This window comes from Myotis nattereri (assembly GCF_964212035.1).
Source record: "Myotis nattereri genome assembly, chromosome: 11".
Lineage (NCBI taxonomy): Eukaryota > Metazoa > Chordata > Mammalia > Chiroptera > Vespertilionidae > Myotis > Myotis nattereri.
This window is the reverse complement of record NC_138086.1, coordinates 58,978,194-59,002,120: the sequence shown is the minus strand read 5'-3', so window position 1 is coordinate 59,002,120 and position 23,927 is coordinate 58,978,194. Positions and strand designations below refer to the sequence as shown.

General features: G+C 41.5%; 1 protein-coding gene across 1 annotated transcript in view; it reads left to right on the top strand.

Moving 5' to 3' along the window:
* Positions 1-23,927, top strand: part of RAPGEF5 (Rap guanine nucleotide exchange factor 5) — a 199,741-nt gene that overhangs the window by 97,771 nt on the left and 78,043 nt on the right. The window contains exons 8-9 of the mRNA XM_081102021.1: positions 4,455-4,528; positions 9,274-9,399. Of these exons, the coding sequence (XP_080958147.1) occupies positions 4,455-4,528; positions 9,274-9,399 (200 nt within the window). The remainder of the gene's footprint in view (positions 1-4,454; positions 4,529-9,273; positions 9,400-23,927) is intronic.

Here is a 23,927-nt window from a genome sequence, read left to right as displayed (position 1 = left end):
TAGGTTTGTAAATTTAAAAAAATAATAGTTTCGGTTGATTTTGAAAATAATGATTTCGGTTAACAACTGTAGTCACCCCAGTGATTTGTAATCATTGTGTGTCTCATTGTTCGTGTGGCTCTTACTTGTACAAAGTTGATCGGCAGAAATTCAATAAGCATCACTTTGAAAGGACATTGATCCCCTTTGCGTTTGAATGATATTATTAGTGGGGTTATTAGGAGAGCTTTCTTAGCAATCGCTCTAGGAAGTGGAAGGGAGAAAATACCTGTTGTCCTCAAGGCAACAAGAAAGTGATATCGGGTGAGCTCTTCAGTTCTTGGAAGCTGTCAACTGTCCCGCCCCCTGCCCTGCTCGCGGCTGAGTTACCAATAGGGACATTTAAACTAAGCGCTCTTCTGTGAATTAGAGCTAATTAATCCACATACACTCTTAGTTCTCATGTGGGCTCTCATGTTCACTGTTCAAAATATATGCCTTTTGATCTTGTGCTTGTGACTTTTGTTGTGGTGAGTTATTTTCAAAGGCCTTTTCTTGCTTTTAGACTCTGTGTGTTGAGAGATAAGGAAATGGTTTGTGTTGGCAGAGTTAGGCTTCGAGCCTCCCAGGTCCCAGGAGCTGTCATTCCCGTGTACATGTTCCCCGGGAGGGAACTGTCCCAGAATCAATATTTGCAGAGGAAATCTCTCCAGCCCACTCTTATTCTGATCAGATAAGAGAAGAGAACTCAGCTCGGAAATCTAAATAACTGCTCCCTCCTCCTCCCACCACATGAGCCGCACCAGCAGGAGACACGGAGAGAGAAGCTGCCTCCTTAGTGATTCCTTGACGTTAATCTTCGTACTAAAGGGTCACGGAGCTCTCCCTTTTAGCTGACTGTATTTCACACGTGAGACTTCGTGGGGGAAATCGTAAATCCTTAAAAAGGCCACTATAAATCAAGTTTTTGTTCTCAACTAGTATATATGAACCACTGGCTAAAATGCATTTTTGGAGTCATAATTTTTCAGTATTTCCCAGAAAATGATGTCTCTGTGTTGGAAGAGACTGAGGTCTTCTCTTGATGATGAGGGCGCTGTGGTGAGAGTCCACCAGCCCTTGGAGAGTCCGTCCATGATGCTGATTGAGATCCATGGCTGAGTTTCCTTTGCCAAGTCCCTTAACTTGCTTGTGTGTCTGATTTTTGCTCTGTTAACCGAAGTGTAATGCCGGGCAACAAATATTGAGGCCTTCAAAGATGTGACCAAAAACATGCAGCACTGTTGTTGGGGAGAAGCTAGAGCTATAAGACTGGGTTTTCCTCCCAAGTACGCTTTTTTGCTAATCTCTTTCCCCTTGATTCTCTTTATGTGTATTGAGAATTTTGCCTAGCCCTGGCTGGTGTTGCTCAGTGGTTAGAGAGTTGGCCAGGGCAGTTGTCGGCAAATTGCGGCTCGCGAGCCACATGCGGCTCTTTGGCCCCTTGAGTGTGGATCTTCCACAAAATACCGACTTCTGCGCATGGGCCACGAAGTTTCAATCGCACTGTACATGTGCGCCCGTACGTGTATTTTGTGGAAGATCCACACTCAAGGGCCAAAGAGCCACATGTGGCTCGCGAGCCGCAGTTTGCCGACCACGGGGCCAGGGCACCAAAGGGTCATAAATTCGATTCCCGATCAAGGGTACATCAGATACCTGTGTAGCAGGTTCACGCCTCACTTCTCACCCCCAGTTGGAGTGCATGCAGGAGGCAACCAGTCCATGTCTCTCTCTCTCTCTCTCTCTCTCTCTCTCTCCCCCCCCCCTTTTTCCCTCCCTTCCACTCTCTCTAAAAAAAATCAATGGAAAAAATATCCTCAGGTGAGGATTAACAAAAAAAAAAAATGTTGCCTAAAACTCAAAAGATAGTGTTAACTCTCAATCCTGACATTGTTATTATTGTTCTGCATGTCCTACTTCTGAGTATAATAAGGTAAGAAAAAGAAATGCCTCTACCACAGAGTATTGTTGTTTTAAAAACATAAGCTTAATAGGCTACAAAAAATCCAAAATTTGATTTTCTTCACTTTCATCGGCACTTAAACTTGAAGGAACAAAAATTCAAATGAAGCATAAATTAAGTGCCAAGGTATTCCTGGTACTTCATGTGGGTGAAGTTGCCTCACATGGGTATAGTATCAGACTGCCTCCTTCCCCAAAGAAAATCACTCCCATTATGGGATGAGGAGAGAATTCTTATATTAGTTCAATTAACTAGGTGGAGTTCCTTACTTCTCCAGCCCATTGCATTTTTGAGTGAATTTTAAGGTGTTATCCTATATTTCATATTGTCCTTTGTATTCTCCTCCAGTTTTGCAGAGAAAACGTGTTTTTCTTTATTCTTAAGTTTCCTCCTAATCGGACCACAGTAGCAACAGGGGGCCTTTGAATGAGCATGAATGGAACTTTTTGCTGGAAACAGAACAGCTTCTACCCACATTCACTGTTCATGCCTTTCAATGCTCAGATGGTGGGAGTTACCCTAGGTATCCACGGAGTTTAACAGAATTTCCCTCCCCTCTTTTTTCATGAACAGGACTTAGTAAGTAGGTGTAGTCAAGCCGTGCCATTTTGGTCACTTGGGGAGGAATTGTTCATCCCAGCAGTGGTGGCAGAACTCATCCTTGTGTGCACGATGTTTAGGCGGGCATAAGAGCCAGGGAAAAGCAAAAGGTACATGAGGTGATATTTTTAGAAATACAGAGCAGAAAGCATCGTATTTAATGTATATAAAACAATGCAAAGACTGAATCCAGAAAAGCAGTGGGTGACCTCGCGGGCAGCAGGGTTGGTATGTTTTTGGTCTGGGTGGGCCTTTTTGGGTCTGCTTTTTGTGGAGAGGACAAAAAGAATTAATGGTATGATGGCTATGAGCAATAACTCATTCTACTTAGGAGGCATCCTTGATTGTTTCTTCTCCCCGCCTCACTCCCACCCCACCTACCCCCTGTAATCCAATCATCGGCAGATCGCGTCCATTTTGTCTAAAAACACAACTCAAATCCTCCATGTTTCTCCAGCTCCTTGCCCCTCCCTGGCCTGAGCCTATGTCCTCTCCAGCCAGGATGAGAGCACAGTCACCTAACTGATCTCTCTGCCTCCTGTCTTGACTCTCATAAGTCTGTTCTCCACAAAGAAGGCAAAAAGAACTTTCGAAAAAATACCTCGAATCATGCAATTCCCAATGTTAAATTTCTTAGTGCTTCCCCGTGTCCTCAGGCTAGAATCTGAATTTGCTATGGTCTGTACTCTCTCCGGGACTGTCTCATCACATCACTCATGCCTGCCATGGTGGCTCCATCTCAGCCTTCAGGTCTCAGCCCAAATATCACTTCTTCTGAGAAGCATCCCACCCCCCTTGCCTCCTCTCCAGATGACCTCTCCCACATGGTTTTCTGTCATTCTCCCACTTACCATGATCTTTAATTCCGTTGTATTTTTTTAAAGTTATTGTTGCTGTTGTTATTAGTTGTAGTAGTGGTTATTGTTCACTGGCTATCTCCCCAGCTAGTGTTTGTATTTCATGAGGTCAGTGGTATCTATCTTGTTCACAGGGATAACCCAGTGCCAGGCATATCATAGATGCTCAACAAATATTGGTTAAAATGGAAGAGCAAGCTGTATAAGGAGAAAAATAATGAAATCATTGCGCCTGCATCAGAGTTGGGTACCATACGTTTTGGTGTTGAAAGTCAGGGTGAAGTTGGAGATTACGAGGAAGTTAGAGAGTTCAAGGTAGACCTCCAATGATGAACAGAGTTCAGACTCAATAAGATAAGCAATACACAGGCCAAAGCATGGCACTTGTTACATTTTTTGAGATTGGTTATTTTAGCAGGTATGCCCCCGCTGGATTGTATCAGGGAGAGGCTGGAACCAGGGGCTTTGTGGTCGGAGGTTATTGCACCAGCACAGAAAGGGAGACGAGGATTTGGATAGGGAGGTGCTGGGGAATGTGGGAGACGAGGTGGACTCAAGGCTTCACGGTTCAGAAGTTTGTGGTCACAGTGCATTGAGAAACCCAAATATACAATACTGTTCTTCCTTTATTATATAACACTAAACTCTTAGCCAAAAGAAAAACACATTAGAATGACATTCTCACATGGACTTCATAGAAGCCATCATCTACACCCCAACTCCCTGTTGGGTGAAGGATGAAACTGGCATGATGATGTCTTGCTTGATAGGTTTTGGTGAAAAGAAGAATGAGATCAAAGTTTCCCATTGCCATTGATTTAATAAATGAGATGTATATGAAAAGTGCCCAGTTCCACTGGTTAAACTTTCTATCCAAGTAATAGTACCGATATTTACATGTTGTGAATCTACCTACCAATTTTTCCCTGTGCAATTGCTACTAGAAAATGATCTGACGCAGTTTTCTGAGGATGCTGCATATGCTTAACATTGTTCTTTTTTATTTATTTAAGCAATTGAACAAGACGAGGAGAGCAGTGACAAGCACGTGCCTGCGGCAGAAGCTGACGGTGTTCCAGATCCTCAGGTAGGACCAACCCCGGGACAACCCCTCAGTGCCCCTTTCTTTGTGTTGAGAGAGGTGAGAGAGTGCAGGTTTTGTGTTTTGGAAAAATAGTCACATTATGAGAATAAAGTACTTCTCATAAAAAGACATTTCACCAAAAATAAAAAGGCTCTATAAGTCACATTTATAATTTTATTCATGGGGGAGACACAGGTAGAGAGACATACTCCACTTCCCAGAGAAAGCAAGGAAAGTGGTGAGGAACAGGAGAGGGGACCCCTGGGGCAGACCACCACACGGAGAAGCCCAGGATACTTGGCTAACAGCACAGCCTGGGCGTGGCCAGGCAGGGCCTCCTTTTCCTGGCTGCTGGCCAAGGCCTTCCTTCATTCCGCGCCGTCCCCTGGTGGTCAGCACATGTCATAGCAAGTGATCAAACTCACGGTCTCCTGGTCGAACTCCTAAGGGGACACTTTGCATATTAGCTTTTATATATATGGTTTCATCAGAAGAGAAAATTACAATATATGAGTATATTACATTAAGAAAATATTTGAAGGAAATCACAGTAATAAATTCCATGTAATCATGGTTTCGGCCTTCTCCCCTGCTCCCAGCATGCTCTGGCAGGCTGCAGTATCACATAGTGTTTGTATAGGCTGGGTCTTTTCACCCAGTGTCCTGCGTTAACACCAGTAATTCCACAAAAGAAGAGGACCAGAGGAATGACCCACCCTGGACTTGCATTGCCTGACCTGTACAGTGAGGGCCTGGGAGGCACTGGTTGATTTCCGAGGCCCTGAGATGCCCAGCATGGTGGTCCAGGCCTGTCCTAGGGTTGCTCTGGGCATTGCGAACCTGCCCTTGCCAACACGCTTTCTCTCAAATGCAGGGTCACTCTGAATGCTCCTTGGTCCTTCCCAATTATCAAAGGGGATATTCTTCTACCCCAATCAGGAAGAAATTTTTCTTAGTTTTCTTCCTTTCTGTGGAGAAATTTGAGAAAATGAATACTTGCTTCCCTAATATATTACTAATAATATATAATAATAATAATAGTAATAATGTTACTTATTATTGTTAATTGTCTTCTGAATTTTCCTGGAAAGAATTCTTAATATTTTCTGTGTTGGAAATAGGTACAGACAATTGAGTGATGTAGTATATCATCCCAGCCCACCAGTGTTTTATTCTGCCATTTGGATTTTCTGCCATTTGTTTAGAAGAGCAAAAAGTTTTTTTATGAAAAAAATTTTATTCATTTTATTATGAAATTCTGTTCAAGATTTAATTTTTAAAGAAATGAATCTATTACGTAATGATCAATAAGAATCCGTTCGCATACCCTAGGTTTGTATGGAATCACATTCTGTAATTGTAAACATGCTTCATGGGAGGTGGACTCTTCCATCTTGATTTCCCCTGGATAGCAGTTTTTGCATGTTGTTTTTTCTTAGTGAATTTTAAAGGTACAATAATGTAGAACATGTTGCAGACATAGAACTGTGCCCTTTCACCTTTTGTCATAAAGGTTGTTCATTTATCATCGTAGCTTTTCCTAAGGGAATCCTGCCCAAGTTTCATTTTGCCACTGAAAAATGAGCCCAACATTTTTATGACTCCATTTATAAAGGAAACAGACTTTTCATTTACATTCAACACATTTCTCTTCTCAAATACTGAAAATCACGAATAGCTTTAATTATACACTACACAGATTTGTTTTTCCAAAGCAGACCTTGAAGTGAGGCTCTTCAATAACTCTTCTGATGCTTACACATTAATTTTTTTCTGGCCTAATAGTGTTAGGTAAACTGTTTATAATTAATTTCACATCAATAAATCAAGTAGTCATGTGAACGTCTAGAGCGACAGCTGTTAGTTGTCTTGCTTCTCCCGCCAGAGCAACATTCCTAAAGTATCTTAATAAATTCATAGGTTTTTGGACTTGGATCACTAAATTATGGAGTTCTGAAAGGGAGCTCCAGAAAACTTCTGGTTCAGTGTGGCACTTTCAAAGAGAACCGCCTTACAGAATGACGGAGGACGTGTAGGCATCTCTCCGGGCTAAACGTTCTCCAGGAATGAAGAAGCCTCTTTTGATAATAAGTGTTCTGTAAGGATTGCTTAAAACTGATTATCTTGTGAAAATGCATCTAGGTATGACGTGGAAACCAGAAGATCAAGACACCAGTATTCCTTGTTAAATCATCAGATGATTTCATTATCAATATGAAATAAGTCAATCTGAAACCCATTTTTTTAAAAAGTGACAGCATTTCGTGTTTAAAATACATAATTTGTGTAACCAAGTATCAGGTTCTAATAAAAATATTTCCTTAAGAAAGAAAAAGTCTGTATCTAGTAGAATCCTAAGCGTATGATATGAAATGACATATGACATAGGAGTTTCGAGTTCCTTAAAAACTCATGTTACACAGAAACCCCCAAATAGTCAAGGTTTCTTAAATATCCCCCACTCAGCCCCACCCTTTTCTCATTGGTGATATTATAAGGGACCCACACACAGAAGGAACGATTCTCCCTTCAAAGTGGAGCCTCGGGGAACTTAGCCCAGTTCCTGGTGAGCCTGGGCCGGTGAGAAGAGGTAACGGGCTTGTTCCCGCGGCCAATTGTGATGGCTCCATGGGGCTTTCTCCTGTGCACCACCTCAGCCTGCCCCAACCCCACACGTGCCCTTCAGTCTCTTACCCACCAGGCGCAGAGGGATGAGGACTAACCCCTCCCTCTACTGAACAGACACCCAGGGCGAGGGGCCTGAGGTGCGGGGTCACCAGCCTGCTCTCTCCACTAGCAGGACAGTATTTACAACTGAGGATGACGTGGGTGGAGAGAGAAGAAATCACAGATGGTCGACATAAATGAACTTTCTAGATAAGAGAAACTTATTCCTTTAAATGTTAAAATATTTAAATAATGTTCATCATTTTGCTGTAGAAATTTCTTTGAGTAGTTGTTGTTCACTACTCTGTCCCTGGGACCTATGGTTGATCTTGGCACATGATTGTTGCTCAAATAAAATCTATTGTGGGAGTGAATGAAAGAATGAGTCAATGAATAATATATATATATTATATACATAATGCTAAAAGGAGGCTATCATAAATATGGGTAGTTAAATATTTGAAAGATTGTCATATTGAATAAGAAACAGAGTTTCAGTTGCCTAAATGGGTTGAAGTTCAGAGGTTTGAGAGTTTTGTCCAGTGTGAAGGGGACTTTCCAAGAACTCTGACTCTCCACAATGCACAGGCTGCCCTAAGATAAACAGATGCCTGTCCAACCTTGGACAGGAACTGAAATACCTCTTGTGAGGATGTTGTAAATATAAATCTCTGACTTGGGTGGAGGAATTCCACTTGCTGACCTCTGGGAGTTGGTGATTCAGGCCTCTTCATGGACTTTTTTTTATTTCCTTCCTCGTTGTCGGAGAACCTGCTAGATTAAGTAGATGTCCTTGCCCCTGGGAATAAAGATTTAGCCATTGCTTTGCATGTGTGGTCTCATTTCTCTGATGCCACTCAACAGAATGGGTACCTTTATCACTAAGTGTTAAGACCATGGTTATGTTGCTGAGTCTATTTAAATCCTGTATTGGGTAAGACAAAAATTCCAGTTTGGGCTGTTCCTGCTAAGAAAACTTCAGATTTATTTTTTAAATCATGTCTTGATATGTCAGTATGAAGCATTTTGTAAAGAATTTGAGCAGAAACAGTTCATAACCTGTGTTATAACAAACATACTGTTTGTCTAATCAAAGTCCTAGATTCTTCTCCATATTATTATTACTCAGATACTTTGGTGTAATAAAAAATATGTTTTATGAATCATTTCTAAACCCTGATGAAATTTTAAGCCCTTTATTTCATATTTTTTTGTTTGTTTGTTAATCCTCACCTGAGGATATTTTTCCATTGATTTTTAGAGAGGAAGGGAGGATAGGAAGGAGTGAGGGAGAGAGAGAGAAAAAGAGAAAGAGACATCAATATGAGAGAGACACATGGATTGATTGCCTCCCACATGTGCCCCAAGCTGGGCTAAGGATCGAACCTGCAACCCAGGTGCATACCCTTGACCAAAAAGTGAGCCCACAACCCTTCCATGTGCAGGCTGACGCTCTAACCCCTGACCCACCCAAGCCAGGGCTCCAGATTATTTTTAATAAAATTTTCCACTGTATTTTATGCAACATTGGGGATCTTCTGCTAATAACCCATAGTAAATTTCCAGTTGTGGGGAGAAAAAATTTAAAAAAACCTTGTGATCTTGTTAACTGTGTATTTGTACATGGAATGATCTGGTGGAGCTAAAACATTAGGAGGCTGTGTCCTGTTATTTTTAGAACTCTGTATCACTTCGCCCTTTTTGCCGGAGTGGTTCCTGGCTAACTTTCCCATGAGTTTTTAACCTTCTTGCTAGGCCTTGCTTATGTAACAGGAAACAGGCTGTCAGGAACAAATAGCAGCATATCAGGAGCACACGTTAGTAGCAAATGATTTAGTTTGCTCTGCCCTCGCTCTCTTCAAGTAGACCGATCCATGCTCTCCACCGTGAGACTTTTGGAGTGGCGTTCCTAGATTAAAATCATACAATTTCAATCTGGGAAAGGCCGGCTTTTTGACCAAGACCATGACTGGATCCGGGCGACAGAGGAGATGAGCGTGCATTAGGGTGAACTCTGCGGCGGTGTCATGTCCTGGGACTGCGGGTTTAAGTACATCTTTGCCTTTTCTCCGACTCTGAAGGCGGGGGTGATGTGCAAGCTTCAGGAGAGAGAGGACATCGGGCGCATCGAGCTGGTCCAGAAGCTGGCAAGGGAGAACTGTCAGTTTTTGCAGACGGACAAAAAGGAACAGGACAAATCTGAACACGTAAGCCCTTTTCCTCTTTGGGGTACAGGTTTGAAAGGGTGGAAAATGTTTCTTCCTGGTTGTATGCTTGAAGGAAAGAACTTTTTATTTTAAATTCCTTAAGGTTTGACTTTTTATGTTCCCCTTTCACCACCCCCTATCCCACCCCCAAAGGCATCCTCCTTAGTAAAAATGACAGCTCCGGTCCGGTGGTGTATGACACTGGGTTTATAAGAGAACTCTTCTCAAAAATAAATCGTGTAGAAATGTAAGAACACATGTAAGCAGTGATGATCGCATGTCTACGTATGGTCCTGATCAGATGGCTTTGAAGTTTGACTTTGGGAATTTCATCCCATCAGAAAGTTTGTGGAATATGAATTTTGAAAGAACATGTACCTTTTATGTTTAGGACAGGGGTGGTTCTAGTTATCAAACAAATGTATCCTAAGTCCCTAGAAATAGACAAGATGAGAAGAACCGATTGTAGAGGCACTCACCCAGCGGGAGAGTCAGAAGGGAGTTTTCCCAGTGTCTTAGTAATGTTTGTGTTCCAACAAGAGCTATATTGTTCGCACATAGTGAAACTGGAGGGAAGGGCCACTGTGCCCGGCTCCCCTGAAAGCAGTCATTCAGATTGAGCCTCAGACCCGAGACCACTGCTGTCATGGCCGGGAGACAATGGAGCCACTTTCTTCTGCTGCACATTGTTGTCTGTTGACTTTCGCTGTTGTTTGTAAGACTTCACTCTCGGTGCTGAGCTAGCCAGAGTTGCTCATGAAGGGAAAATTCCTCAGTGCTTATACACATGTCTTTCTCTGACTTTAGTTTTTCCTTGGAATTTTATTTTCCACCCTTTCTAAGGGGGAAAAAGCGCTTCATGCCTTTTCTGCTCCAAGGCCGTCAATACCAATGCCAGGCTTTCACTGAGCAGGAGAGGAGCATGTTCCGGGATAGCAGGCTGGTTAGTGCAGTAACCACACCTCTCACGGTGTCACTTCAGATCATAGCAACTGGGGTCGCAAGGGACAGATAACTTCGCAGTTTCTGAGCCTCGTAACTGAACTATTTCAAGGGTGACTGTTTGATTTGACAAATGGAGATGTCGGGAGCCTTCACTTTGCTAGGCACCATTGAAAAGTTTAGGGACTTGTTTACGTTGTTAAAAGCACCCTGAAGGTTGACAACATCAAAGACTGACTCCTGACCCCTTCTATGTCCTTAGCATATTTGAATATCCCAGCCCATGGCTTAAATTTCTCAAAAACAGTATTCCTTTTGATAAATTTTAATTAGAAGAGCAACAGTTTTCATCTGCCATACTTCATTGATTTCAAGATGCACATCTCTCCCACCTTTTAGCATCTCTGAAATCAGGATGAGTCTTAATGAATGATGACATAAAAGCATGTTATAGTTTAGGTGTGGCATTTTTCTTTCCAACTGGCCCTTAAAATGAGTGATATATTTTATAATGCATTGCATATTCAACTCAGTGGGACAGTGATTACCTGAGCATAGGGCAAGATCTTTTAAAATCAAACAAACAGTAGAGTACCACTTCACCAAGATTAGAAATCATCAGCCTTAGGCCACATACAACTTTATGCTTATTTAAAAGGTACCTGTGTTGTGTTTGACTTATATTTAGTTCAATTCAGAATACTAGAGTTAGAGCTATTGAGAACATAATGCCCTCTGAATATATCATAATAGGAATATGAACTTGGTGCCAATAATGGTAAAGACTTTTAACTTGAGAGAGAAATTTAGTGGTAGGAGATGTGCAACTCTGCTTATGTTATCTACTCTGTCATCTTCAAACAGTCATTTTGAGATTGTAAAATAGAACACGAAGGGTTTTATTTTTGTTTGTTTTTTTTACTTCTCGCATGATGTCATAACAGGGATGCACCAGCAGCTGAAGTGTTGGTGCTTCTGGGAGGAAAGATGGTATCTAAATAAACATGAGCATCAAGGCCTTTTCTCTGTAGGCTTTTCCTACTGAAGCTGACAGCAAGGAAAGGTGAGGAGCTTTTCTCCTTGGTGGTGAATGTAAAGGGAGGCATTCCACGCTCTCCTTCCTATAGGATGACACCAGTTGAACTAAGCAGCTCTCAATGCTATTTTTCTTTATTTTTAAATGTTTTTATTTTTAATTTTTCAATCACAGTTGACATTCAAGACTATTTAATATTAGATTCAGGTGTGAAACTAATATACACACGTAGACAATCGTATACTTTACAAAGCATTCTCCCCAATAGTTCCAGCACCCACCTGGCACCAGACATAGTTATCAGTATTATTCACTGTATTCCCTAAGCTGTGCTTTATGTCCCCATGACTGTTTTGTAACTTCCAATTTGTACTGTTTAATCCCTTCACCTTTTTCACCTAGTCCCCCAATCTCCTTCCCCTCTGGCAACCATCTGTCTGTTCTCTGTATCTCTGAATCTGTTACTGTTCTGTTTGTTTGTTTATAGTGACCTTTAGATTCCACATATAAGTGAAATCATATGGTACTTGTCTTTCTCCATCTGACTTATTTCATTTAGCGTAATACCCTCTAGGTCTATCCATGCTGTTGCAAATGGTAAGATTTCATTATTTTTTATGACCAGGTAATATTCGATTATACACGGGTACCACATCTTCTTTATCCAGTCATCTATTGATGGGCCCTTCAGTTGCTTCCATATTCAAAGCTGATATTCATTGGGTGCTCCACTAAATGGATTATTTGATACTAGATGCTTATACTTTTTATACTAGTTTATTAGTAATAAAAACCATTTGGTAGGTTATATTACTCTTGTATGTCTTAAGCATTCAGTACATCAATCCCTGTACTTGCACGTTGAGTTCACAGTGTCCATGTGGTGGGTGCAGCATTTTTCTTTTTCCTGCCCTTGTTTTCTTCTCAATCGCCGTCATCTGTTCTTACTCATGAAAACTCAGTTATAGCACACAGCATGTACAGAGGAAACTACAGTTTACTTAATGTAAACCCAGGTCTGCCATTTCCTCTTCTTGTTATAACAATAGCAAAGCCTGAAATGACATACAGATTTCCTTTTTCTAATGTTTTTAAAATGGTTCATCTGCCTCATCTACTATTCCTGGGCCAGTGCTGGTTCAGGAGATAGCCGTAAAATTCATTCCAGTTAGAATCCCAGTTGCCTGTCGAGTCATTCTTTTTACTAAACTGCATTGCTTCCCCAGTTCTGGAACGCCATATCCCTTTTTATACCTATGTGCCAACATGAGAAAGCTACTTTGAAGTAGTACTGCATAGAGAAAGACATGAATTTGGTAGAATAAAGCGTTGGTTGCTGGTAGGTCTTGTTGCAAATTGAAGGGGCTCCGAACTTCCTGAGGAGACGTTTCTAAGTTTTGCCATGATTATAATAAATGCCATGATTATAATAAATGCATGCCATTAGAGAAACGCTTCACTCTGAGCTTTTGCCAGGGTGTTTCTGAAATGAAAAAAGTGAAATGTATAATTATCACAAGTTTCTCAGGAAGCACCTGGTTTTCCTCTTTTCTATGAATTAGCTGTAGGCGAAATTACCCCGCATTTATTCCTAAGTGTTGAAAATTATGTGGGGACTTTAAGAAGGGGCCAGAAAATGGCTGTTTCTTTTAAATATTATGATAGTGAGATTAGCATTTAGTCATTAATTATTTAAATAAATTACTTCTTATATAGGCATCCTATCTCCTCGTCTTAATTCTATGATTATATCAATAGAGGAGGGAGCATGTGTTACCAAATGGGAACTTTTGAGCTTGACCTTGTAGGATGACCGAAGGTCACTGAAAGGCAGGATGGAGAGAGTGTTTTAGGCAGAGGGACCAGCAGGAAGACACATGAGTTGACTCATGGGGAAAGAAGGCAGTGGGATGAAGGAGAGGTTAGGATTCTATTATGAAAGACCCAGTAAGCCAACCTAAGGAGTTGAGACTTGCTTTTCTGGCAAAAGAAAGACATCAGAGATGGGAAGTGGCATAATTAGATGTGGTCTTCATAAGATCTCTCTCACATTTCTTTAGAGGAAAAATTGAGTGAGGGAGAGGAAAGTTTTGGAGGGAACCAAAAGCTATCGTAGTGAGTCACATTGAAAGATGTAAGCCTACACCAGGGAGGTAACTATGAGAAATAAGATTTAGGTGAAATTTGCAGAATCTGATGGCTGGTAAGGGGTGTGCGTGTGTGTGTGTTATTTTATATTCAGCATTTTTTGAACTTGTATGAAGGTTTTTTTGGTACAGTGTAGACACAAAAATTTCTGTTTATTGCCAGAATGGTTGGTCTCCTTTGCCAAAGAGATGCATGAGCCATGCACCTTGCTTTGTTTCCCTGCAGTATGTCTCCTAAGGCACGGGATATTTATCTCATTAACAAATTGTCCGATGGGGTTCTCGACAACAGTGTGGGGACTACATGAACTTTCTTCTTAGACCAGACACCTTGACAAAACCTTAACCGGCGAGAATCTCTGGAAGCCCCAGAATAAACTGGATTATTTGGCCAAAGGTTGGCATTTGCTGCAATGATGTGTATTCCTTCTTCAGAACGAACCGTGACTTTAGGGGCGCTCTCCTGACCCACACGGTCTGAGCTGGTGTTTGACAGATCAGGAAGCCGAGGCAGCTGCGTCAGTAAGCAGAGCTGGGCTGGGAGTGGACTCAGTCTGATGGCCTCAGCGGTCACCTTTGGAGGGAGGGCTGAGAGGAGGACGGACGCTAAGAGGATTAGAATCACCATAGTCCTGAGAACGAGGGCCGATTTGGAGGACAGCCCTGCAGGAAAGACAGAACGATAACTTACTAAAAAGGGGGGGGAGGTGTGAGAAGGACCAAAGGAAAGGGAATGCAAAGGTGCTTGCTTAGTTGGAGTCCTAACTCAGCTTTGAAAAGCTTATACACTGTTCACATTTTATCAGTGGAGTAGCTGTATTAAAATATACGTTCAGCTGCGGGTCCGTTTTTCTGGAATACAACGGCACTATTTACCAGACAACTGAAACTTTTTCCTGAGATGTAGTTTATGCTGTGTCGTGTATTAATTAACTGGGACAGTGGAAATACCAACAGAAAGTAGCTCCTGAACCGAGTTCCTGATTTCCAAGTTGCAGAAAGGAGGATCTATATAATGTACGTGACAGCCATGCTGGGAGACACTTTCCCTAGGGACCCTGTCTGTCTACCCCCCACCTCTTGCCCTCCCCTCTCTCCCGCTTTCTTCAATTCCTTTGTTAAGTCTGGGGACCCACCCTACTTCCTTCCCCGTTTCCCATGCACTTATGAAATAGGGTGGGAAGGGACTTTTCACGTTCTGAAACTGAGTCTTGGCACAGTCGGCGGCCAGGGCAGGTTCCTCACCCTCGACCCCGACCGGGCTTCCTTTTCCCTGTTTCCTGCAGCCTCATCCTGGAATTCTGCCTGCGCCAGGGGGTCCTCGGACAAGGATCACTAGGGCAGAAGCAGTTGGGAGCAATCTGGCTGCTGTCACTCTTATGTCACATGTTTCAAGTTGGTCTCTGCCTCTTTCCAACTTTCATCTCGTCTGTGACTTTTTTAAATAAAAAGCCTAAATATCAGCTGAAGGCCCTCTTCTTACTGTGTGAAATACTAAAAGGCAAAGTGGTATTATCAGTCTGCACTTCAAGTTGCATTATCCATCTAGTCAATTAAAGTTAAGAGCAATCTTGCCATTATTTGAAGTTGACCAATAATTTAGTTTAACCAAGAAAGTACTTAAAGACAAGGAGAATTTTGTGACATTGCTGGTTGGTGTCAAAAGCCAGAATTCAGGTGTAATAGACAATTCCTAATACGTTAAATTGCCCTCCTATGTAGAAACCATGTTACTTTTCTTAATAACAAAACCCTGACTTTGTGTTGGTTGGGTACGAAAGCACCCCTTCAGAGGAAATAGCTTCCTTGCGTGAATAATTTTAGTTCCTTTTTAACCAGAATTAATTTGGTCACCAGAGTAACACAAAAGTGGTCGAAGACAGTTCTTGCCTCCAGGAAGTGTACAGTCTAGCTGGTTACATGAGAAACAGTAAGCCTTCAAGATAGCATTCAATAAAGTGTTTTAAATAATTCCACAGGCATTCAGAGAGTGGGAAATACCTCCCATAAACAAATTTCACAGTTGCTTCAATCATGCTCTTCAAACTCAGGGTTTACAAGTTCAGTTCGTTTCGTGTACTCTTTAATGGGGCGGGGGAGAGAGAGAGAGAGAGAGAGAGAGAGAGAGAGAGAGAGAGAGAGAGAGAGAGAGAGAGAGAGATCCTCCAGAAAAGCGGCAGCCCGGCAGCCAGCGAGAGCCAGTGATGTGCTGGGTGCTGGAGCCATCTGCTCACCAGCTGTATTTTTAGGTTCTCACAAGAAGCCCATTGCACGTCCTGACAGTTGAAAAGATTTAGTTTCAGCACTTTTAAAGATGGAGGAATTGGTCATTATGGGTTTTTTTTGGTTTATTTTTCTAAAAATATCCAAGTTTATTTGAAAAGGCCCAATTAAGAAAAGTGATACTGGCTCAGTCAGTTTGATTGATCGAACTTATGTTCTTTAAGGATCTTGTATTCTCTATGGTACAGATGCTGCTCCCTGAGTTTAATAAGTTCTCTTTGATTAAAGTAGCCATAGCATCTCTAGTATGTTAGAGAAATCATTAAAGTGAAATATTGAAAAATAGGTTATTTTTCTTTGGCCTTTGCCCTCCTCATTGGTATATCTCATTCTAGACCCCTGGCAACTATATATTCTTTTCTTCTCTACCCTTATCAAGACCTGATCTGAATTAATATAACAATGTTATTGCCTTATAGATTGTTGTCTGATCAGATAACACTAGAAATCCTTGCTGGTTCAGTTTCATTTGGGCTTACTAGTATATTGGACGCTTTAAGACAAACATGTAGAGAAAAGACGGACAGTCCTTCACAGACACGGACAGTTCTCCATGACAGTGTGTACCACTGAGGCTTGGAGACATAGCGTGAAGAGATATCAAGGAGCGGAGAGACACAGGTACCGACTTATGACGTTCCTTGGGTCCCAGTGCTGCCCTCATACATCACTGCCTTTAGGGAACTAACGCTCCACAGGGAACTCAGAGGCGGAATTCAGTTCCCTGCAGGGTGTTACACAGGGCGCTATGGAAGCTTGTCCCGGGGAGCTCAGCTGGTCCAGGGAGACCTGCACGTGTCCCTGATGAAGAGACAGAATTGGAGGGGTCAGAAGAGTCACCAGGAGAAGTGGGAAGGATGGGCATTCCAGGCGGAGGAAAGAACATGTGTGATGAGCTGGAGTCTAATGTGGAGGATGCTGCCTCTCTGGAGGCACAACCAAGTCCACGGAGCGTAGGGGGCGGGGGCACGAGGGAAGAGGCAGGCCCGTGAGGGAGGCACAGGGGCCAGAAGATACAGGGCTGAGAGCTAAGAGCACGAGGCAGCCCTTGTGAAGAATTTAGTAGGCAAGAGAAAGACGGTCAGATTCGAATTTCTGAGAGTCCTCTGCGGCAATGTGGGAACAGGTTTGCAGAAGTATGGGTCGCGCTCTCTGCTCTCAAAGCTCTCTCCCTCACTCTCCTTTCTTCCCAGCCCTCTCTGTTGGTTCTACCAGGCAGTAACTAGCATAAACACGAAGGCTCTGCTGTGAGGAGCTCAAGTCCAGGGACGTGAGCTAAAGTCCCTGTGAAGACAGAACGTCCAATTATAGCTCCAGTCTGGTTCATTAGCTTTATCCTAAAATATGCCACCACATCATCGCTTTCTTTAAAAAGTCGACTTTGAGTCAGTCCTGTTTTTTAGAAATGAAGTCTGAGCTTGCATGCAGCATGAGCACTTTCTGTTCACAAACACCATGCGGCCATATATGTTCACTTTAAATGTTCTCACTCTGCTGTATGAAGTTTGCCCCGGATTGATTCAGCCAAAGTTTGGTGATTTCTGAGTGATTCGAATACTTCAATTGATAAAGATGACGAAAAGGAATTTATAAAAGTTTTCCATATGAGATGCAAAGAACCATGTTTTTCCTTTTGCAATGAGAAGTGGGTGGAAAGGAAAAATTCCATCTGGCATACAGCAGCCCTAAATGTTGTTTTAAAATAAAAAAAATAGAAGATTGCTGAAAATATCATAACAGAACATAACAGACTGTGGGCAAGTGTGCAGTACATATTTCTCTAATAAGTCAGATTAAATACCCATATTTTACTTAAAACATGACCATGTTCTTATTTGTCGTTACATGAAAATTTGCCTTTAATTTTTAAAAAATAGTCCACTCCATTCCTGAATGAAAAGGACTTGTTTTAGTCTTTTGAAGTCAGTGTTATAGCAGTTAGGTTTACCTGGAATTAGGTTTTTCCCATTTTTTTTTTATTTTCCAATATTCCTCCTATAATAAAAAAAGGAGAAATAAGATATGACATGCATGTTCCTTTATTATACATTTGTACATAATTAAGTGAACAAGGCTCAACAATTTTAACAAACACTTGTAAATGTTCTCTTTGTTCAGGTTCCAGGAATGGCTGGGCATGATTGGGGCAAGCTGAGTCAGAATAAGGGATTAGGGGCTGCTTCAGATCCAAGAAACACAGAGAGGGAGAGAATAATGGTGAGAATAAGGTAATTAAGATGGCAGGAAGTGGCTTGGGGGTAGGGATTTATAAGGGGGCTCATGAAAATGTAATGAGTCATAATCTGGTGGTCACAAAGGTGAGGGTGGGGTGGAATTTATCAAGGTAAAATTTTGGCCCTTTGCAATCAAAGAGGGGAGAGAGTGTATAGTTCATACAGATGATTCTTTAGACTTTTCATGGTCTTCCCTTGGCTAGGATTTATAGAGGTAAAACAAGCTCTATACTGATACTCTTATGAATAAAGACGGCTAATGATCTGCAAAGGGCACAATGCAAAATGAAATCCCAAACTAAATTTTATGGTTGACAGATGCTATCACTTTCTCCCTGCTCAGTGCGCTTACTGTTATTGTGAGTCGGGGGATTGTGATGTGTTGTTCTTCCCAATCAATCTGAGTACCATGGAGTTTTCCTCTGAGAGTCGCGGGCGTTGGGAAGAACTGTAGGGGTCATGTGTCTTGATTGGGTAAGAAATCATTTCATTCAAAAGCTGGCACCTGCTCAACAGGATTATAGAGTTTCCTCTAAAATGGGCAGTAAATACTGTACATCCCATTAATTCTGTTGGAAGTTTATTAAACACAAGAAAATATTTAAAAATATTTTCATTGATAATAGTCTCTTAGTGAAATAGATACCCTTTCACCTCTGTCATCAGAAGCAAAGAGTCATGAATAAAAATAGCAGTGATCTTGCAGGTTTGTTAGAGAAAGTTGTCCTATAGTCTTTGTACTCTTACCTCTCTGTGCCCCTGAAGTTGCACTTTATGGGGCCCTAAAGCGAGGCTGGCCCCATCAAAATGACCCTGGTCCCCATGAAACGTTCTGTCGAACTGCTTCTCCCCTAAGTATCAGCAATTACTCCATCAGGAAATTAGCACAGCATCTCTTGCAAGCAGGCACAAAGGATTTTGTCAGCAAAAAATAAATGGGACCATTCAGCAGTTCTTATGAAACACCCATAGGGAAGCAGGGACCTAAAAATTATCTCTGTATTAAAACAATACTCAGATATGACTCTAAAAACAGGGGAATCCAGAGGGTAGTTGAAGCCATGGAGATAACACTGTCTCTTCTAGAATTTGTATGGCTCAAATTTTAAAAGATGTGAGTAGAACTACAGAATATAAAATGGCAGAGACAGCGCACACATGGCCCAGGTGGTGCGGAAATTTACCTGCAAGTTTGAGATGAAGGGCTACGCCAACAAGGTGATGAAGGGAAGATTTCTACCTGGGATAAGGCAGGATTCTGACTAACCCTTAAAACCCAAGAGAAGGAACCTAGGAGTAAAGCAGAGAGCCCACCCTATTCGTATTGTCCGAAGGAATATAGTTGACTGCCAGATGCTTGTGGTCAGGAGTATTCATGACTTCTGACCCGTTAAGTGCCATTTCCATTGTGGTTCGGCAATCAAATTTGACCTTTATCTCAGTTTTCAGTAGATCCCATTTCCGTCCCAAGTCAGTAAATTCCTGCCCTTGGGTATTACGCATAATCTTGGCATAGACAGGAGATCTGCACAGACCTGAGAAAAGTCCGCCACACCCTGGAAAAACCCTTATTAATAAAGCCCAGAGGGGCCCCAGGTCTATTCAACATCTGCAGCTGCTTATTCCCCTGGGCCCGCCCTCATAGGTTTGCCAGTTTTGCTTCTTAGCTCTGGCTTCTACTTTTCTGCTCCACGTGTGGCTACTGCAGAACCTTTAGGGAAGGGTGTATGAGGGTGTTTTGATGGTCCCCTTTTGGCCCAAACCTACGTTTTGAGACTGCTTCAATCCAGAATAGAAAAGCCAGGAGTGGATGACATGAATCCATGAGTGACACGGGATGGCCAGCTGCAGACCTCCCACGCTGGGGACCCTAAGAGGAAGCACAGGCCTATGGACGACCCATATGAATTGCATGTGTCTTGAGCTGAGTGAGGGGAATTCAGTCACTTACATAGCTTCACTGGGGTCTTCAGACAGAGGCCAGCATCCCTCATCACGCCACCAGAGACTTAGTTTCTCTACCGTCGGCAGCTTATCTCAGATTCCCACGCTTGAGCTCATGGAGGTCATTAGAGGGAATCACACTAGATCAGTGGTCGGCAAACTGCAGCCCCTTGAGTGTGGCTCTTCCACAAAATACCACATGCACGTACAGTGCGATTGAAACTTCTTGGCCACACTCAAAGGGCCAAAGAGCCACGTGTGGCTCGCGAGCCTCGGTTTGCCGACCACGGCACTAGGTGAAGAGGGGATTCAGCCAAATCGCTACTTAGCTTGTTCCTACCAGACGTGCCATTCAGCCACAACACATAGAGCTGACTATGTTGAGGGCCTAAGTAATTTTCAGTCTCAGGAGGATTTTCCCCTTTTCATATACAGAGCACATTTTTAAAAGATCTGGCTAAGATTAATTTATTCTTGCCTCTATGCATTGGGAAAAGCATTTGTTGAGCACCTGTGAACCAGGCATCACAGAAATAGGACAGAGAGAGAAGTGAACCAGATCTGATTTGAGCCCCACAGGCACCCACCATTTAGAGAAGGAAATGGATGAAAAAGCAAAGGCAGCAAAGAGGAAGAGCAGTTAACAGAGAGAAGAGAATTTTAAAATAATAAAAACTACAAGGAAGAAAAGCAAAGTGTAGTGATGACTAACCACATTTCCCCCTCCCTTTCCCAGTATGTACATTATGAGGCTTTCTTTATGTTTCCATAACATACGTTACTTAACCATCTCTCCATTTGGGGGGGTTCAAACGCGTTTTCAAAATTTTGCTATTCTGAATGATCTGACATGCACTTCTCTACAAAAAAATCTTTACCTAATTTATATTTCTTAAGGATAAATTCCTAGCTGAGTCATTACTACCTACCTACAGGTATGAACTGTGTTATCTCTTTTATGTTTTTGTTTAACTCCTTTTCAAAGCGTGTTCCAGTTTTCACTTACTTCAGCAATACATGAAAGTACTTGCTTTGTAATGCCCTCGCCCTCACCTTCACCCCCATTGAGGATTATGATTCTTAGGAGGAGAAACTAAATATTTTTGTCAGGATAATGGGGTAAGGAGATATTGTTTTGTTCAAATTTACATTGCTTTTCTAGAGAGGTTGAATATTTACAATTTATATTAATCCACTTACCTTTCTTCTGTAAATAATCTATCTCCTTTGCCCATTTTTTCCATTGGGATTTTTCTCATTGATTTGAATAAGTTCTTTAAATATAAGGATATAAATCTTTGTCATATTTGTTGCATGTAGTTTTCCCCACTTTGTTTCTTACCTATTTACTTATTTTTATACATTTGAGAGCAAAACTGTTGGTTCATGTTTTTAATTTAAAATTGCTTTTAAAATTAGAAAGCCCTTCCCAAACTTTTGGCCAAATACTTAATTTTATTTATTTTCTACTATTTCTTCTAGAGTTTTCACTCAGGTCTTCAGTGTTGCTGGGATTTATTTTTGTAATGTGAAAGTAAGATTTCTTGGTTAGCTATCACATGCAAAATTTTCTTTCACTTAATTTACTATTTTGTTACCCACATTAAAAAATCCATTTTATTCTGGAGGAATTGAAACTCTGTTAACAAACTTCCTCCAAACTAAATATATTGAATACAAATTTCATGAGTGACATTACCTCTCTGAGCTTTAGTTTTCTCATTTCTAAATTTAAAGGTGAAAGATGTAAGGTTTTTGCTAGCTCTAACATTCCTTTCTTAAATGGAAGACACACATCTCCTCAAGTTCAGCAGCATCCATACTTTTGGGTGTTGTACAGTTTTGGGGAAACTGTTGCCACATTAAATGGATGCCAATTGATTATTCAGGAGGCTTTGAGTTTTTACTCTGGTTGAATATGCCTGTCAATGCCAAGAATCATTCTGTTCTTTTGTGTTCTAAAAATACTCCTGTGGATAGAACTTCTGAAAATTTACTCTCTGTGAAATGCTGTTGATATGGGACAGATGGCTAAGCTAACATATCCTGCTAGAAAGATCTCTGCTATCAGGGTATTAAAGCCATGTTTCAAGTCAAGTCATTAAATATTTGGAATTGTTTTTCTGAGTTCAGAATGTCCTGATGAGGACTGAGATACGGAACTCCTGAATAATGACAAACTAAAAAAATACTTGATTGTACTGCCTTGAAAGCCTCAGAATGACAGGAAAGTGGCCTAGTTGTTTATACTGGCTAAAGTCATTAACCCCTATCTACAGCCCAGCTCCAAACCACTGCTTCTAAAAATATGCAAATTTTTATCTCTCTCATAAAGAATCTGCTCTTTGCAGGCAATCCCATGTTTTACTTGAACTTTTATCCCCAGCGTCTAGCACTGGGTTTTCAGTTACTGTTTGTGGGCCTGAATCGGGCAGAGAAGGCAATTGTGGGTGATTTAGAATCTTTCCCAAGCTCAAGCCCTCAGACCAGATCTCTCCAAATCCAAGTTGTACCAGCTCCAGGATTCCAACTCATTGGAGATCAAGCTTTAAATGAAATGGCGTGTCCCTCGGGAAATTAACCTGGAAATGACAAAGCAGAAAAAGCTGGGAGGTCCATGTGATAGTCAATTTGTAACTGTGGACGAGCCTTTGGGAGAATTCATACTTGCTGAAGAGTAGACACAAACTTTGAAATGTCAGTGAGTCCATTTATGAAGCAAGGATCTTACCTGGGCAGGTTTCATCCTCTTTGTCACCCAGGTGCAAATCAGTATTCAGGAAAAGAGAACTCTTTGGGGTCCATCGCTTAAATACTTCCCTTTCTTTTCAGTTCATTCTTCTTTCCCCATGTACCCATCCCCACCCCAGAAAAAGAGAGAGAATGACCTCCTACTGTGCAATCAAATTTAATTTGTCTTCTTTTAACCTCCTCTCTTCCTTTTCATTTCCTAATTCTGTTTGTTTGCTTCTCAAATAGTGTTAACAATATTTTGTTGCATTTTCAAATTCTCTTAACCTATTTTAATACCAACTTTCCATGGCTGTGCAATGGGCCAAGAGTGACAGGATCTTACCATTCTCCCCATTTGTTGCAAACAGTGGAATGAGGTTTCTGAGGTGGTTACTGCAGAGACGAAAGGCGTGCTTCTCTAAAAACATCCAGGAATATACGAAATATGAAAAAACAAGGTGTTTACTCAAAATGCTTTGTATCTCCATGCTCCCAGGCTATGTGATCTAGCAGTTGCTATGGTAACTAGGAATTTTTTATTCCATAACTTGTACAAGTACTGAGGCTGCCCTTTTTATTAATGCTTTGCCCTCACTGAAGTTACACACATGCACATGTGTACACACAGACACGCAAGCATATTTGCATGCACACATGCAGACACACACAAGTAAACACAGAAGGGATTGAGAGAGTTGTAGCGTTCCTTGACTGGAAGCCTTTGCATTTTCTAAGCATGTTACTTTATGCTATCGTTACATTTTATTTTAATATTTTTCCAGTTTTATTGAGGTATGATTGACAAATAAAAATATCTGTTTAAGGTACATGATGTGATATTTTGATAAACCTATACATTGTAACATGATTGCCACAATCAAGCTAATGGACATATCCATACCTCACACAGTTACCATTAGAGAGAGACAGAGAGAGACTCTAGAGAGCTACTCTCTTAGCAAATTTCAAGTATTCAATGCTTTTTAAATGTGAAGAATGCTGCTTTTAGATGTGTTCAGAGTTAAGAGCTGGTTTTTTCCATAATGAACAAAATAAACCAACCAACAAAATAGAACCAGAGGCATGGATACATGGAACAGACTGACAGAGGGGAAAGGGATGGGCGAGACTAGATGAAGTAAGGTGAAGAGATTAGCCAAAAGCATATATGAATACCCCATGGACACCGACAACAGTGTGGGATGGCTA